Consider the following 17,957-nt stretch of genomic DNA (forward strand, 5'->3'; position numbering starts at 1 on the left):
GCTTAACTAGATTAACACTTTAACCAGCACAGAACAGCACGCAGGCAAGACTTTGTCTAAACCATAAAAATTAATATTTTCAATTAATCAGTTAGTTTTGTAGGTGCCTCTGACAGAAATACAAGTGCTTTATAGCACTCTCTGTGCAGTTATAACTTCAGTGTTATTCCCCCAATAATCTGAGTCCTCATTTTACTGACTTTGGAAGGATGAAAGACGGAATCAACTTTGAGCCAGTAAGAATTGAACTCCTACCACTGCGCAGAATTCACCTGCACTACTGCATTCTAACTACTGCGCCACCAGGGCTTATTGATAAACATTTTAACAAATCAGGGCTAGTTGTGTAACCATTTTAACAGATAAATAACTAAGACACTAAAGACACTGTGACGATGAGCAAGCCATTGACTCATAAATACTTTCTTGTGGAGCCTTAAGAGTCCGACTTTGTTAGTGGCTTCCATGCAACACTTGGGAGTTGGGAGGATGGCCCACCGGATTTCACACTAATGCCTAAAGCTTTCCAAACCAACCTCCTACCTCATTCAAAATATTCTGACCGTCAGGAGCTACAACCGAATAATGGCTTCCGTTCACAGGCAGTCGGACATTCCAATCCACAGAACGGGCTAGAGGGTTATAGATGATCACTCTGAACTGCAAAGGTAGTAAAGAAATATGATGAGCAAAGGAAGAGCTAACAGCAGATGTGAAGAAGCCTGGTTATTTATGTATTTAACAGAATTTATATACCATTATATAACTTATATACTATCCCAGTTTATCAACTCCAAGCTCTCTAGAGCCCTTAAGGCCGAGGAGTGACCTGGGAGGCTCCAGATTTCAAGCCTTGTGCAAGATGAAAGATGAGAAACTGTATGGTCCCTTACAGCGGGGGTAGCTTCGGTTAGTAGGCAGGCACTGATGTTGAGGTAGGTGCAATAGATGAAGTTTTCTGTGCTGCCGAGAAGATTGGCAAAGGCATTACTCATCACAATCTGCCAAGTCAGGGGGAAAAAAAACAGCAGTTAAGTTCTCTACTCCTGCCAGAAAGTTATGAATGTACAGAAGCACCATTGGAGGAGAATCAGTGAAGGTCTTATGCAAAGTCTTGGATTCAAAGCCACTTCAAGAATAAAACAAACATCAACAAGAAGAAAACTAAAAGTGGCTTTTGCATTTCCCTCTATGTCATCCTGGGCAAAGTTAGGCTACAAAAACCAAGTAAACACCCACTGCAAAAAACAGCTGCGATGTCTCAGAAATATGACCCCTTTGGAGTCAATTGCATACAGGCAAGATTAGGATGTTGCATTCTTAAACAGAGAAGAAAAGAGGAAGACTCCTTTAAGTAACATACGGTAGCTACCACAATAAAGGGAACACAGTATAGCCATGTATACATGCCCCAAATCAGGTCAAGGAATCTCAGCCCTTGCTGTTACGACATGTGAAAATCAAGCAACATTTTTGCAGCCAGAGAGAGAGCTTTTACTTTTCTTAGTATCATGTTGTCCAAGAGCTGCAGTGATGCTCGTGCCCATACATTTATGGTGGGAGAGAAATAGCGGATGGGAGAAGGGGATATTGCTGGTTCATGCACAAACCTGGCAGGCATCCCAACCAATAGACAACTGTTTGGCATAGTCATTGGTCACATGCTGCTTTGCTGTGCCACTCACTGCATCATGGTGCTGAGCGACTGCCATAGCCTGGCCTATAAGAAAAAGAGCACAGGTATCACACAGTAAAATTATGGAATCCCTAGAGACTTGGGTGCTGTGGGAATGGCCACTGTTTTTATTCTTGGCTTGTACCCCTAACCAAGGTGCCAGAGCATCTCTTCCTAATTGGTCTGATGGTCATCATGGCAACTGCCACCATAGTCACTCTCTTAATAAAAGCTCAAGGTGACAGCCCCGGTCAACTCTCAAGGAGCACACATACATACGCAGCACAGAACTGTTAGCGTTGCCGTAAGGCCCAAAGTTTGCTTTTGCGCCAACTAGCACTTCCAACTGGTTGCAGATCTGCAAAAAAAGAAACACTGAATCAGAGAACCACAAAGCACCCTGCAGGATACTATATGCTATTTAGAAAACATGAAGGCTACCAACTTGCAGGAAGTTGTTACTGAGGCGTTCATAGCGTTTCAAAGCGGGTCGGCTGGTGAAGTAGCCTGTCCAGAACTGATGGGGACCATCAGCATATGGGAAGAAGTCATCGTATTTCATAGACCTATTCAAAATAAGATTGGTTAACCCAAATCCATTTTTGGATGTGGAATGCAAACCACCTCCTAGTTTCAGAATAATCCAAGCTGATCAGTAGTAGAAACAAGCAGCAACATCACCTGAGTGAAATCCATCTTCAGTGATGTTTTTTTATCATGATACTTAAGACCAAAAAAAAAGATTGAGAGACCTAATGTGCTGCTTAGTATTCTTTTCCCCTTTTATGATATGGAAATTAATAATTATTAGGATGGCATTGGATGGGTAAATAAAATTATATGGATAATTTACTCTTTCAAATGTACTCTGTGGAACTAGAAGATAAAAAAAAAATATACCAAGCCAAAAATATGCAGATTAACCCAGATCTAGAATAAAAGTAAGCAATTTTTATCATCCAAATAGTTTAAGATTTCAATTACTACTCCCAAAATCCAAAAGCATTGCCATTAGCAGCAGCTACTTTGGGGAACTGTCATCCTCAATCAAAGGAGGATTATGCTATCTGTCCTTAATCTAACTTCTAGATCTGTAGGGAAGGTTCAATCTGTGACAAAGGATTTCACTTCTCGATTATTTAATGACAGTTGCAGGAAAATGAGTCTTCCTTCAAACACCATCCCCCCTCTGAAAATGCCTGAAGTAGGGATAAACCAAGGGTTTGCCTTCAAGGGGACTACTAACTTACCTGCTGTTTTGCCAGATGTGCTATGACTTCACAGTTCCAACATGGCCAAGCCAAAGAGGAAGCATAATAGATCAGGAGATGGATAGATCAAGCAAGCATGATAGTTCACAAGAAGCAAAGAAACAAAGGAGGTTGAATGAAACTAAGCAAATTGCCTCTCAGCTGCTAAGGCTGCCTGCTCGGCCCATCAATTATCTGCTCTTGCCGCTTAGCAGTCCCAGGTTCTTTTGCTAACATTGAGAGCATCTTAAAGGAAAGATCCAAATTAAGCACCTGCTCAGACAAGAGAATGGCGAAGACAACCCCACTGAAAAAAACTCCTATTGCAATAAACAGCTCTGAATACTAGCCAGCTCACCAGCCAGCCTCCCTCAGCCCTCTTACCATGTCATGTTGGCTTTGTTCAGCTCCCAAAGATAGCAGCTTGGAGTTGAGTAGAATACGTTGACACGGCTGCCCTTCAGTTGCTGAAAGATCATATTCCAAAGAAAGAAACATGTTTATTTGCATTTCCTCTTGGCAAATTTATCACACACACCCCCCAAAAAAATCTGGGCATCTTTTTGTATGCCTCTCTGTGAACTCCATCAATCAGAGACAGAAACTGGTGTGGTTCCAACTTGTGCCTCAACATCCCTCAGAAGGCCTGAGTCTGTTGTATTTCTTCCCATCTAAATTAACGGAGGCCTCAAACTCTGAGGCCTTGTGTTGGGTAAAATATCTCTTTCCAAAAAGACAGGCCGATAGCCCACCCCAGGGTACCTGTGCATTAACGTGATAGATCAACTTGTCCAGGTTCTTGTACCACAGCAGGGCGTTCTCATACTGGAAATCAGATCCCATTGTCATGACAATGTGGTTTGTACGATAGTGTCTGGCCTGAAGAGAACATTGAAAAGTAATAAGCAGGTCTATTTGTCACATAGCCACTCCCCTCCTATCCCCAGGAATATTGTTAATAACATATACAACAAGCAGAGCGATGCTCAAAAGCCTCAAGTGCCTAAGAATCTAGAAAAAAGAAATCATGATTGCAGACGTGATTCGCAGGAGGAAACAAGGAATGGCAGATAGCTTAAGGTTTCCTAGTGACCTTATAGAAGTCATCTGATCGAGTGGAAATACCTTGATTCAGCATTCAGTACTTTGCAATAATATATGGTTATTAATTTCTCAATTAATAACATCTTTAGATATCATCAAGAGTTCATAGGCAGTTTAGTTTTACTCCCAAATATGGATATCTTCCCTGATATTAACCCATGTTTTCACCTGGGCAGCTGCAGTTCCCAGAAAATAGGCCACTATATTTTCCACATTGTTCTCATCACTGTCATCGTCCACAATAGGATTGTCAGAGCATATTTGATCCCAGCAGAGAGACATGGGGGGATTATAACCATTTGGCAGGATACCTATCAAGAGACAGGAGAAATGAGAAGGACGAATTAACTTCTAGGAATCAATTTCCATGCCCCAATTGCTAAGCACACAATAATGAGGCAGCAAAGGACCAATATCCTACATCAACTTGATTTCCTTCAGATGTGTGAGACTGTACTGCTATAAGCCTAGGCCAGCATGACCCACAATCAATGGTTACAGCAGACGCAGTCCCATGCTTTTGATGATCCTGGACTGCATTCCCCTCTACCATCTACCAACAGCTGGAAGAGAAATCAGATCCTATGGCAAAATTTCAACACAGCACATCTGGAATGCTCTAGATTGGTGAAGATCATATGCGGTCATGTGAAAAAGTAAGTACCTCCCCATTGATGTTTTTATTTTTTCCCCCAACATAGTTCAACATAAATATATTTGATTTCAACAAGACTGATATATAAAGGGGGTGTAAAATAACAAATTATGTACTACGATATTTATGCTTTGTAGTTTATTTTGTAATTTGAATAAACATAATTTTGAATGTAGGAAAAATAAGTACGCCCATACTTTTATCATTACTCCAAATACCTAAAATTAGAATTAGATATATCAGAGCATTGTTAGAAAGGATCTGGGAGGAACCTGCTTTATTTAAACCTCAGATATTTAGTCTGGTTTGCTCTTTGCTGATCCAACTAGATCTTGAGCAAAACAGCACTCAGAGGCCTTTGGAAAGAAGATTAGAGATGCCTATGAGGGATTTTAAAAGATCACCAAACAATTGAACATCAATCATTCCATTATGCAGAAGATCATCAAGAAGTGAAGATTTGCCTACAACTGTCAACTTGCTCAGGTCTTAGTTTTCCAGATGGTTCAGTGCAAGAGCAGAATGAAAGGCATGGAAAGAAGTTAAGAATCCCAGAAGTTTATCACATGACCAACAGACCAGAACTTCTGGAAAAATGTACTCTGGTCAAACAAGGTAAAAGTTTTGGCCATATTATCAGAAGACATATTCAGTCGAAACCAAAGACCGCAGTTCACTATGGGGTATATACTTATATCTCTTAATTTTTCACATGCCTGTATGCATTTCTTTCATAAAGATGATCTACCCTTCAAAAACTGATGCAACCGAGGCAATAATACACATAGGATTTATGCTAACCTATGCTCATGTCCATTAGGACATATATATAATTGACACTGTCAATTCATATACAGTTCTGTTACTTGGGCCACTGAAAGCTATGAATGTATATACCCTGGTAGGAAACCAAGTCCTCGGTCAAAATATAAGACCAATTCCCAAATGCCCATCAATTGTTGCCTTGGTAGGCAAGATTTGTGAGCAAAAATATCTGCAGAGCACCAGGATGTTAATGGTACCAGTCGTCATCATCTGCTGTTTCTTAACTGAATGGGCAGCTAATTACATTGGCAAGGTTGCAACTTAAGTCTTCTACATTTCCAGATCTCTTCCAGGTCAGCCGTGCTCACCAGTGAAGAGATCAGCCGCAGGTGGATCCAGGTTTCCGCTTGCACGCCACAACTGCTCCATTTCACGCAGTGACTCCCGGTGGAATTTATCCTGGTAATCAATACGGCCCAAGAAGAAACCATCATAGCCCATCTGAGGAAAATGGCAAGTGAGGGAATATAAGTAACTTGAACCCGGAGAAGGGGATATTAAATGAACTGGGAGATCCCAACACATAAGATAATTGATAATTACAAAAGTTTTACATATTCACACGCTTGGAATGAAAAGGGAGAGGTTAAGAATTAAAATAGCTGGCAAATGTAGAAGTTTGCAAGACCTGAGCAAACAGAGAAGCCTGCTCCCGACTGTGCCCAAAAGGATCAATGTGCCAGGCTACACGGGGTCGGCCGCATTCTCCAAACGTCTCTTTCAGGAAATGGAGCCCGAGACTCATCTGATCAATGACAGCATTGTAATGCACTGACGCCTCATCGTTCATGCACCAACCACCATTCACGAACTCCAGGCGGCCTACCGAGGAGTGAGAAACATAGACAGAAAAACAGAAATTATCAAAATAGGGCAGAACTTGAAACCTACACTGCAAAGCAGCAGAAACCTTCCTCAATTTGCCATGATATCGATACAATCCCCAGGGGGGAAATGCTCTGCTGTTCTCTTTAATTCCCTGCTTCTGCCTAAGACATGGGGCCATGTCACATGTGACTCAGGGAAGTCAACAATTGATCCAACAAGCGCTCAGTCCCTCTTGCTCACCTTCCGCAACCAGCTGTCGCACAGCCTGGCGCATGGCTTCTGTTTGCAGCCCCCACCAGCGAGCAAAGAATACCACTTCCACATAGATGAAACGCTTGCTGGGGTCAGCCAGCAGTTGAGGAACAACAGAGTCGAGGATGTACTGCACCCCGGCATGTTGGATGTCATTGCGGACTGCAAGGCAAGAAGCAGAGGAAGGCTGGGTCTTCGCTTGTCACAATCACATGTCTACAGTATTTCCCATTTCTGAAAGGAAGCCTGGCTTTGTCGCACCTGCACCTGCACCCACCAACAGCCACAAAGCCCCCTTCCTGGCCTTGTGCTGCTTCGCCTTCCCAATCAACACAGTAACTGGCCTTGCTGGCTGGCAATGAGAATGTCATGAAAATATCTCTGCAAGGACATGAACTTCAGAAAAGCTGCTAAATATTCCCACCTGGGACTCTGTACATTACCATTACCTGTGATTAAAGGATAAAATGTGTTATTGGAAAATTTCTGTTTCCATGACTCTGTTCTGGCCTTGGGAGGCAGGGTGCAAAGCTCACCCACACAAGCAGGGCCTCCAAACAGGATGCTGCAGTCTGGAGGAGCCAAGGCCTCAGTGATTTTGCTGAAAGATAATGCGTGTCAAGGAGAGGGAAACTGGAAAATAGAGCTGGGCAATAGACTGCAACAGAGAGCCAGCGGCCTGGCTGCCCTTATGGCTAAAAACACAAGCCCCTCCTGGTTATAAATGCCCCTCAATCATGAGTTCTCCACAAAGTCTTGGAGCTGCTCCTGATTTTTGAACCTTGGTTTCCTGATGTCTACTGAGAGAAGAGTACTGGAGTGACACAGTAAACTGCTGTAAAAGATTAAATAGAAAGTGCTAGGAATTATTTTTATTTTTTTAAGGCGGCTGATTAAACATGTCAAGTTTTGCTTCTTTTATACCAATATTTTCTTCGAAACACAGAATTAAGACATCTCATAATGTCTACTACCTTTTTACAGCAGCTTGCAAATAGGAGCGAAGACCAAAATATCTGAAGATTTTCAGTTCCGTTAGGATCATTTGCTTACATCAAACAGGGAAGGCAATCTGAAGACGCAATCTTTACTGGAGTCCAGATTTAGTCAGCAGTTACAACTTCAGCACCAAACTCCAAGGCACAGCAAGAAAGGCTGGCGCTAATTTAAACCACAAAGCACAACACTTCCTTTTCCTTTCTAGGGCTTTGCGGGATCTTGCTACAAGGCGCCTCCTGCTAGTTCATATGGCAGCTTCAACTCACCTCCAAAGAAATACTGGTCCACTGTCTTCAGCCAGCCCACATCGTCATGTGTGTGAGGGATAAGGTGAACATTGAGCATGTCAGGTTTTGTCACTGGGCAGGACTAATAAGAGGAAGGGAAAAACAAGAAACACATGAGCTGAAAGGAGGATGTGAAACCCCTCAAAACTGTGCTCTTTCCCAAGGCAGCAGTCATAAAAACTAAAAAGTAAAGATGCATTTGAGTTGAGTTCAATTCCTGGTCACTGCATCCATAAGGTTCCTGTGGCAAAAGGACAGAAGTAATTGGCCACTGCCATATTATATGATGCTCTTTGAACTTCCCAACCCAGGTAACAGTTCTGGTATTTCCAGGGGAGGGAGAGGCCCATTCAAGAATTATTCAGGGCCAACCCTGCTTTGGAGACCAGTCAAGGCTACCCCTGATAAAGTTAGGTCTCTATAGGGGTAGAATAAAATAATCACTTGCTGGAAGAACCACTACCAATTTTAGGACTGAGGGAAATATTACAGTTTGCTAAGTATGTTTGACCACCTACCAATAGGAGGCTAAATATTCAAATAAAATATAAAAGGCTGGCTCTCAATTGCTGGGACCAGGGCTCTTTGCTGGGTATTTCTAAGCCTAATTCAAAATATTTCCAGATACGGGAAAACAAGAACAAATAGCTTCCTATTACCACCAACTCTTTCAGCACAAGGCTTCCATAATAATTAACAATACAATAGCTGCAAAATAGATAGAGGATGCAGTGGAGAAAAACTGATAACATTTTCAAAATCATTAAATAACTCAGCAAAACTGAAACGTTGTGTCTTTAATATTTTTAAAGTACTGCACAATACTCCTGAATGTACCTGAATGAAAAGCTTGGAGAGCAGGAGAAATTTTAAGAGAATCTAGACTTGACACATCCAAATCCCAACTTCCACCTGCCCCACACAGCAATGGCGGTTTTGGGGAAGAGGTTGCTTGGGGAGGGTGGGTACATATGGGAACAAAGAATAAAAATACAATAAAGAGCAAGACTAATGCTTCATACAGATTAACACACACATACACACCCGCCAGCTCTAAGAAAATGTAGGATAATAAAAGCAGAAGCTACTTTCTAAATGGTTACCGAAACAAGCTCTAAATTTCTCATTCTGCTATCGTAATTTCAAACTTCTCCAGCTGGACTTGCCCAACAGGCTATGTTAACCTAAAAACAGGATTGGACACTTCATGATTTATTGTATTATAGCAACCCAGCCAAGTCCCTCTCTAAACTATGGAATTTGTTTCTGACTTAAGTTATACTCTCATTGTTCTAAATGGGAAATCATTTACTATTATTTTAGCTATTGTATTATGGCAAACTGTGGTGAGATGGGAAGATGAGATAAAGGAGAGTTGATTGAGAAAGAAATTGGGATTTGGACAGAAAAAGTGGGGGAGAGAGGCGCTTCAACTGGACAGGGAGAAGAGAGATGCAAAAGCAGGTGAAACCTGTAGAAGTTATACCTCATCAGGGGAGTGCAGGCCAACATTGCTTCCTGAGGAGACTGGAAGTTGAGGGTTACGGGCCCTAGGCAGGAGGTCAATTGTTAAATCATTCTCCATCCAGCTGTCTGCAGTAAAGATCTACTGAGGAGTAGTGGAGATGAGATGGCAACAGCATGGTGACAAAATAGAAGTTACGATGCTTAAAAGAAGAAAGAGGAGACAGGCAACTGGAAGGAAAAAAAATAGAAATAAGCAGGCATTGAAAGCAAAAAGGAATGAAGAGAAAAAAAGAAGCAGGGTTGAAGAAAAGGAAATTTACAAACTGTACCAACCATTGAAGATACCAGGTGAGTCTCCCAGAGGAAGACTGCTCTCATTCCGGCTTTGTCCTGGAGGCATTTGTAAAACTCTAGAGCAGGGGTCTGCAAACTTGGCTCTTTTAAGACTTGTGGACTTCAACTCCCAGAGTTCCTCAGCCAGCTTTGCTCTGGAAGTTGAAGTCCACAAGTCTTAAAAGAGCCAAGTTTGCAGACCCCCTGCTCTAGAGGAATTGGAAGAGTTCATGGAAAAGAGGTGAGAAAGAAGGAAGACGGGTTCTGCTCTCTGAGGGAAAGGCAAGAGAGTAGAGAAGGTGGTTGCAGAAAGGAAGTTTGCACCTGAGTAACAGCCACTGGAAATTAAGTGGGAACAAGAACACAGCAAGCTAAATGTGGGTGCATTGGAAGGATATGTTGACTGGAAGAAATCAATCAAAGGTTGTGCAAGTCTTGGTATGAAAGTGAAACAGTGAAGCGTGACTAACCATGAAGTATGTTGCTGACACATCTAGGCTGAATGGGAGAGGAGAGCTAAGGGGAACTTACCCAGTTTCCCCGAAAATAAGACATCCCCTGATAATAAGCCCAATCGGGTTTTTGAGTGCATGTGCTAAAAAAAGCCTCCTCCCTGAAAATAAGCCCTCCCTGAAAATATTTAAATGCAGAGCTGGAAATCAGGTAAGACAGCAAGAGGAGCCCCATCTTGCTCCATGCACCCCAAAATAATAAGACCTCACCGAAAATAAGGCCAAGCGCTTATTTCGGGGTTCAAAAAAATATAAGACAGGGTCTTATTTTCAGGGAAACATTTTATGTAGAGGAAAGGATAATTACAATGATATGCAGAAGGAAGTGTGGTAGGAGAGAAGAGATGGTGCATTCCAAAGAAAAGGAGATTGAAATGTGTAAGCAATTTCTAGAGACCCTCCAATCTTAACTGATGCATAGGGCATCTGGACCAGGGGTGGATTCCACTTACCTTTGCTACCGGTTCGCAACTGGAGCATGCGCATGTGCGCATGCTCACTTCACTAGCGTGTGGTGCTTCTGCGCATGCGCTGATCGTCCATGATAATGTCTGGGCAGGTGGGTGGAGCCTCCCACCGCCATTACTACCAGTTCACAAGATCCGGACCAACCCGGTAGCAACCCACCACTGATCTGGACTGCTGGTGGCATCAGGCTTAAATTGATGCTTCTGAATACCAAGTGTGTCTGCCGCAAATCTAGTATTTTCTACAATTTGACATAGGACATATAATCTATCTGGATGAGGAAGACGAAAAAAGCTGCCCCAAACGTTCTTGGCACAGCTTATCTAATAATACACTGGATGGCTCCAAACAACACGGAGCCCAAAGAAAAATAAGACACCGGTTTCTTGGTATTTCAATGCTTCTATTATAGTTGCTCAAGGCTTCCACTGCTTCAGCTGAAGACCACAAAATGCTATTAGTTTTTCAGAAGCAATAAGGGAATGCAAACTCAAGGCTTCCACAATGGCCTGGGCTGTTGCTGCTGAAATGCACCCTGGCCTTGATAAGAACTCAGAGTTTGGCTGGAGTTAACTCCAGCTTTCCTAATCGGGTGCTCTCCAAATGGGACTGACCATAACTTCCAACATCCCCAGCCAGCATTAGTCATGCTGCTAGAGATTATGACAGTGACTGCAACACAACCTGAGAGCATCAGGTTGAGAAAGATCAAGTTACCACAAAATTCCCATATTGTGTGAATAATTTGCCAAAATGACTCTTTATCTGTTGCACATGAGACTTCCCAAGTGTTGCCACCCTCAAGCTTGGTTGTGAATTCTGGAAACTGTAGTACTACAGTTCAGCGTCCCTGAAAATAAGACCCAGTCTTCTTTTCGGCCCCAAAATAAGCACCAGGTCTTATTTTCAGGGGATGACTTGCCCACTTACCTTAGGGCCACTGCAGCCATGCCTCCTATGCCCCACCTGTCGCACTTGTACCAGAACTCTGAGAGGCTCTTTATGCCGGTGGAGCCATTGGTGGCAGGATGCTGCAAGGCTTGTCGTGATGGTGGCGCTGCTTGTGGCAGGACACTATGTGGTACATTATGCCATTGGACACACGAGGAGTGGCACCAGTGTGAAGAGCCTCGTGGTATCCTGCCACAAGCGGCAGCACTAGCACTACAAGCCTTGCGGTGTCCGGCCACAGAAGTTGTGCAGCAATGCAACAGGGGTCCGGGCATGTGAGGCCTGGCTGTAGTGGTCCTAAGGTGTGTGTGGGGAATATGAGGCAGCCCCACACTCCCCATCCCCGCCTGATTTTTACACCTGTGCCTCGACCCACCTCTTACAACCAGTTGCTGGGCGGGGCTTAAGTAAGGCTTGTCTCATTCGAGACAATGACGAATCCGCATATAGACGAGAGGTCGAACGACTAGCCTAATGGTGCAACCAAAACAATCTGGAACTGAACACACTCAAAACCGTAGAAATGGTGGTAGACTTTAGGAGAAACCCTTCCATACTTGCACCTCTCACAATACTAGACAACACAGTATCAACAGTAGAAACCTTCAAATTTCTAGGTTCTATCATATCGCAAGATCTAAAATGGACAGCTAACATCAAAAACATCATTAAAAAAGGACAACAAAGAATGTTCTTTCTGCGCCAACTCAGTAAGCTCAAACTGCCCAAGGAGCTGCTGATTCAGTTCCACAGAGGAATTATTGAGTCTGTCATTTGCACCTCTATAACTGTCTGGTTCGGTTCTGCAACCCAACAAGAAAAACACAGACTTCAGAGGATAATTAGAACTGCAGAAAAAATAATTGCTACCAACCTGCCTTCCATTGAGGACCTGTATACTGCACGAATCAAGAAGAGGGCCGTGAAAATATTTACAGACCCCTCGCATCCTGGACATAAACTGTTTCAACTCCTACCCTCAAAACGACGCTATAGAGCACTGCACACCAGAACAACTAGACACAAGAACAGTTTTTTCCCGAAGGCCATCACTCTGCTAAACAAATAATTCCATCAACACTGTCAAACTTTTTCCTGTCCCCGGTATTTATTTATTTATGGCATCAACCTTGGACGGCCTCGGACGGCCTCAGACCTGATCATGGGCGGCACCAGCGGGCAAAAACTTTTGCTGTATCCATTATGGGCGGCATTAAATGGCGGAATCCATCAGCCGAACTTCCATCTTATTTATTGCCCTTACCGGTCATTTGGCCCTGGTTTTGTGACTGTCCTGACTTTGTCCGTAAGCTGCGATACCATCAAGTGGCTAGGGAACACCTTTTTTCCCCACTGGTATTTGATCTTTTGCATGAAATATTCGTCGGCTGACCTTCTCCGACTGCGAGGTTCCCCCGCCTCGCAGGAATGGCCCTCTGGGTTATCGAGGGCCTGCCTTAACGAGGGGTCTTGGGACCCGGAGAGGTGGCATGCGAGGAAGAAGAATCTGTGGGGTTTTTTAAATCGTTTTTTAAATAAGGGTTTTTTAAGGGGGGGGAGGGATTTGACGGGTGGGGGTGAGAACCCGTCGGGGAGGGATCCAGCCCCTGTGCTAGTTCGCGACACTATTCCATCTTGTCTGAAGGCAGGGGGGGAGGACGTTCCAGGCTTCAGTTAGTCCAGAATGCAGCTGCGCGGGTGATAGAGGGAGCTACATGTAGCTCCCATGTAACACCGATCCTGCGCAGGCTGCACTGGCTGCCTGTGGCCTTCCGAGTGCACTTTAAGGTGTTGGTTATGACCTTTAAAGCGCTCCATGGCTTAGGACCTGGGTACTTGCGGGACCGCCTGCTGCTACCACATGCCTCCCACCGACCCGTACGCTCCCATAGAGAGGGACTTCTCAGGGTGCCGTCCGCCAAACAATGCCGGCTGGCGGCCCCCAGGGGAAGGGCCTTCTCTGTGGGGGCGCCCACACTCTGGAACGAGCTTCCCCCGGGTTTACGTCAAATACCTGACCTTCGGACATTCCGTCGCGAACTGAAGACACATCTCTTTATCCGCGCGGGGGTGGCTTAAATTAGATTTAATGTGAAATTTTATCAATTTTTAAACGGGGTTTTTAGTATGGAAATTTTTAATTTTAGGCTAATTTAAATAAGTTTTTAAATGGTATTTTAATCTGTATATTGTATTGTTTTATCTTGCCTGTACACCGCCCTGAGTCCTTCGGGAGAAGGGCGGTATAAAAATCAAATAAATAAATAAATAAATAAAAACTATTTACTGAATCTGCACTACTATTAATCTTCTCATAGTTCCCATCACCAATCTCTTTCCATTTATGAGTGTATGACTATAACTTGTTGCTGGCAATCCTTATGATTTATATTGATATATTGACCATCAATTGTGTTGTAAATGCTGTACCTTGATGAACGTATCTTTTCTTTTATGTACACTGAGAGCATATGCACCAAGACAAATTCCTTGTGTGTCCAATCACACTTGGCCAATAAAAATTCTATTCTATTCTATTCTATTCTATTCTATTCTATTCTATTCTATTCTATTCTATTCTATTCTATTCTATTCTATTCTATTAGGCACAGGCGTGAAAATCAGGCTAGGGCTTGTTTTTAGGGAAGGTCGTATTTTCAGGAAACCCAGTAACACACTAGAGATCATCAGATGGGAAAGTCTAGTTTATGACATCCTGTGAGGATGGAAGCAAAAGACTCAGTATGCGTCAAGGGCAGGAACATGAAAAATAGACAACCAGATGCAGATGAACTCTAAGTCAGAATGCAGTAAACTGAGCCAGGTGACCTTCAATAAAGCAGTTTCTCAGAACCTGGAGATTAGAAGGATTTATTGCCTAGAATGAAATTGCCAGATCTACTGATTAAGTGTAACATGGCAACAGAAAAACAAAACCGCAAAGTCCCGGACAGTTTATTGAAAAAAATGACTGCCTCTCCTTTCTAAGGGATATCAATTCTTTGGTCCACTGGAATTTGCAACTCTGTCCGCAAGTCACTGTGGTATATCTATAGATATCCTTAATCATCTAGACAATTTACATAATAAGGAAAGAATAAAGAGGTTAGCAGATTTCATCACAAAAATCCTGGAAATAGAATTGGGAGACAATATCACACTGCCACTTCTTTTACGTCATGCCTGCATGCATACATACCCCCTCCCTCATTATTTACTGTCACAAAATATGACAACAGCTTCCAATATATATGGCATTGAAACACAATCTATGGGCTTTCCCTGTTTGCACCTATCTATAGACATGTGCCAAGGATAATTTTTTTAATGCCTTCATAATCTTGCTTTCTGTTCATCTCCTTTAGGAAACCTTGTCTCCCTTAGCTGAATGTGTAAAATCATTATCTTGGAGGGATGTTATGTGACAACAGTCATTTGAATAAAGGAAAAAAAAGTGGAATAGGGATTGACAATGGGATAGCCAATTTCAGGCCAGTATAGTTTTATGTGGAGTCAAGGCTGAATGGAAAGCACTTTAGTTTTTCTATAAGGAAAAGCTCTATATTCAAGAAAAACACTGAATATTCAGAGATACCTTGCTGGGACTTTCAAGCTTTATTTAGGTAGGCTTTGTTGGGGACAGTTTCAAAAGGACAATTTGTCAGCCAAATCTGAACCATGCACTTCTGTCTAATTGATAAAGAAAGCAAACTTTTGATATTTCCAATGAATTATTATGCAAAAGGAAGAAGCCCTAATGATTTATACTGAACTGATGGTTGTGGGAACATAATAAACCACCCGCACATATATAAAACAAAATAAACCAAGCTTTAGTTCTCCACATGATTATCTATGCAAAAGCTGCCATACTTCCTCTTTTCAGTGAGTACACTAGCCAGTCCTTCCTTTGAATAATTTCTTTGGCAACACTGTAAAGGAAATTTTATTCATTGTGTTTACAACCCACCATTCCAGCTGGGGCTCAAGGTAGCAGAGTCTCATCTCTCTTCAATATCACAGAAAAACCCTTGAGGTAGATTGTACTGACAAATGATTGGACTAAATCCCCCAGGGAACTTTACGATAAACAGGGACTTTAATCACTCTCGATCCAAATCCCCTATGCTAACTTGTTGCACAAAAATTGGTTCAGCCTGGCACAGAAGCCAATAAGAGACAGACTTTTGCAAAGCTTTTATTGAAGTGCTTCAGCAAAAGGGTCCCAGTCTAATTTGGGAGTTGAGACCCTGAACAGCAGCATAGTGTGATACAGTTGATTTTCAGAAATAGGGAAGTAACATTTCACAAAGCTATTACCTTTTTTGCAGTTCTACTTTGCTTTTAGTCTACCTGTCTATTTGTCTATGGAGCTGCACCTCGCCTGAGCTTACATGTCATTCTTCCCCTATGGAGTTACATCTTGCTTAAGCTTAAGCTGTCCTTTGTCCCTACTTGCGTTTTCTGCTGCTTGTCTTCTTGTTGCCAAATCTTGTAATTTCCTATTTATTTCTAAGTACATGTTGCTACATGTCCCTTCATCTCTGACACATTGCACAGATGCATTCTTCTAAATGTTTATTCCTTCCTGAGATGGGGGTGTATGGCTTAATGGCTGATCCATCAAACTGGTAGCCCTATACAGCTTTAATAAGCAGATCCTTAACTTCGAATTAATTCTTCTGTTGTGCTCTGCAGAACATTACCGACTATCCTGATCTTGCTGCATATCAGAGTCCCATCTTTTCGTTTTAAATTATCTTTAAATTATCTTATCTTAAATGTTGTACCTTGATGAACGTATCTTTTCTTTTATGTACACTGAGAGCATATGCACCAAGACAAATTCCTTGTGTGTCCAATCACACTTGGCCAATAAAATTCTATTCTATTCTATTCTTATCTATGCACCTATCCACTACCCCACCCTTTTATTTATCAGCTCAGACTTTTTCACAACAGACTTTTAACAGATTTTCCCCAAATCCTTACCTGATAGCCGCATCTGACCGCAGATCCCCCCAGCACCGATCCCCCAAGGAAAAACACCAAAGCTACGGGAAACCCCATTGCCCCGACTCCGCTCCAGCTGCTCAAGCTCACTGCGGCGATCATATGACCAGAGCTCACGTGACAAGCAGCTCAGTAGTTCCTATATGCCTCCCGGGTGGGGGGGAGTGGCTGAAACTGAAACCAAAAGGAACCGCTCGGAGAGGGACTTCTTTGCCAGTTAGAATTTGCGTGCCGTACGGGACTCGCCTGCCGGTTTTAATTGGCTGACGGACCCTAGGGGCGTCGGCTATTGTAACAGACAGCGCCTTCTAGCCTATAAGCGTCAGGAAGGTGAGATGGGCGGATGGAAGTTATCCTTTTTTAGGTAGGGAGGCGGTGAGATTCAAAAGAGGTCGCAGCGGTCAGCTCAAGCCCTGCCGGTCCTTGTGAGGCGGCAGCCGGAAAGGCCGTTCCTCAGCGCTCAAGTGGTTCCTTGAGCGGAGTTGGTGGCCTCGGCCTGCGGAGCCCCGCTTTCAGACTCTCCTCCTCGGGCCCTGAGCCGGATGGCTCTGCTTGGCTCCATCCCGGGATCTACCAGCCGGTCTTGGCTGGGCCCACCTTGCTAAGACACTCAACCCCCCACATGCCGTGCGTCCTTCTCTGTGCCCCGGGCACCCGCCAATCGCTTTTTAAGTAATTGGAAGGCCTGAGGGGGAGGGGACTCTTCGTGGCTTTTTCCCAGCCAGCCAATTGAAGAAGTTCGGGTACTACTTCGCTCCCCCCCCGCTCCCCCATTGCCCTCTAGAGCAGGGGTCTCCAACCTTGGCAACTTTAAGCCTGGAGGACTTGAAGCTGGCAAATAGCAAAGCTGGCTGGGGAATTCTGGGAGTTGAAGTCCTCCAGGCTTAAAGTTGCCAAGATTGGAGACCCCTGCTCTAGAGCTCCTTTTTTTGCTTACCGACCTCTTCGCGACCGGGTGGAAGGGCCTCTTGAGGCTCCAGCTCTTGCCTTTGAGAGGCCTGCTTGTTCCTGTTAACGAGGTCCGGGCCATTGTGATTAGTTATTCACGGTGTTTTAGGATTCCCCACCCCATCATTGGGATAATTCAGGAAGTCCCGTGGTTCAAACTGAACATGGGCTTCACCTTCTGGGCGGGCACAGACTTCTCAGGTTTGAGAGAAAATCCTCTAAACCTGGAATTTGATTGCATTTATGAGAGAAAAACATATTTGTTGTTCTATACACATCTTAGATGAGTAAGATCATCTTGTGACTTGGCTCAGAGGAACTCAGAACTGAATATTGTTTGCTGTCCCGATGCTCTGTCCAGAACAGAATAATCATGCGATAGACATGTCC

The 17,957-nt window shown here is 43.5% G+C and overlaps 1 protein-coding gene across 1 annotated transcript in view; it reads right to left on the minus strand.

Moving 5' to 3' along the window:
• Positions 1-16,779, minus strand: part of MAN2B1 (mannosidase alpha class 2B member 1) — a 24,613-nt gene extending 7,834 nt beyond the window's left edge. Inside the window, exons 1-13 of the mRNA XM_058166965.1 lie at positions 16,599-16,779; positions 7,855-7,957; positions 6,578-6,751; positions 6,138-6,331; positions 5,818-5,950; positions 4,198-4,340; positions 3,688-3,804; positions 3,310-3,392; positions 2,121-2,241; positions 1,955-2,033; positions 1,611-1,720; positions 894-1,001; positions 544-660 (exon numbers count right to left, since the gene is read on the minus strand). Coding sequence (XP_058022948.1) covers positions 544-660; positions 894-1,001; positions 1,611-1,720; positions 1,955-2,033; positions 2,121-2,241; positions 3,310-3,392; positions 3,688-3,804; positions 4,198-4,340; positions 5,818-5,950; positions 6,138-6,331; positions 6,578-6,751; positions 7,855-7,957; positions 16,599-16,721 — 1,605 coding nt within the window. The 5' untranslated portion in view covers positions 16,722-16,779. The remainder of the gene's footprint in view (positions 1-543; positions 661-893; positions 1,002-1,610; positions 1,721-1,954; positions 2,034-2,120; positions 2,242-3,309; positions 3,393-3,687; positions 3,805-4,197; positions 4,341-5,817; positions 5,951-6,137; positions 6,332-6,577; positions 6,752-7,854; positions 7,958-16,598) is intronic.
• Between the last annotated feature and the right edge of the window lie 1,178 nt (positions 16,780-17,957).

This window comes from Ahaetulla prasina, chromosome 2, assembly GCF_028640845.1.
Source record: "Ahaetulla prasina isolate Xishuangbanna chromosome 2, ASM2864084v1, whole genome shotgun sequence".
In the NCBI taxonomy this organism is placed as follows: domain Eukaryota; kingdom Metazoa; phylum Chordata; class Lepidosauria; order Squamata; family Colubridae; genus Ahaetulla; species Ahaetulla prasina.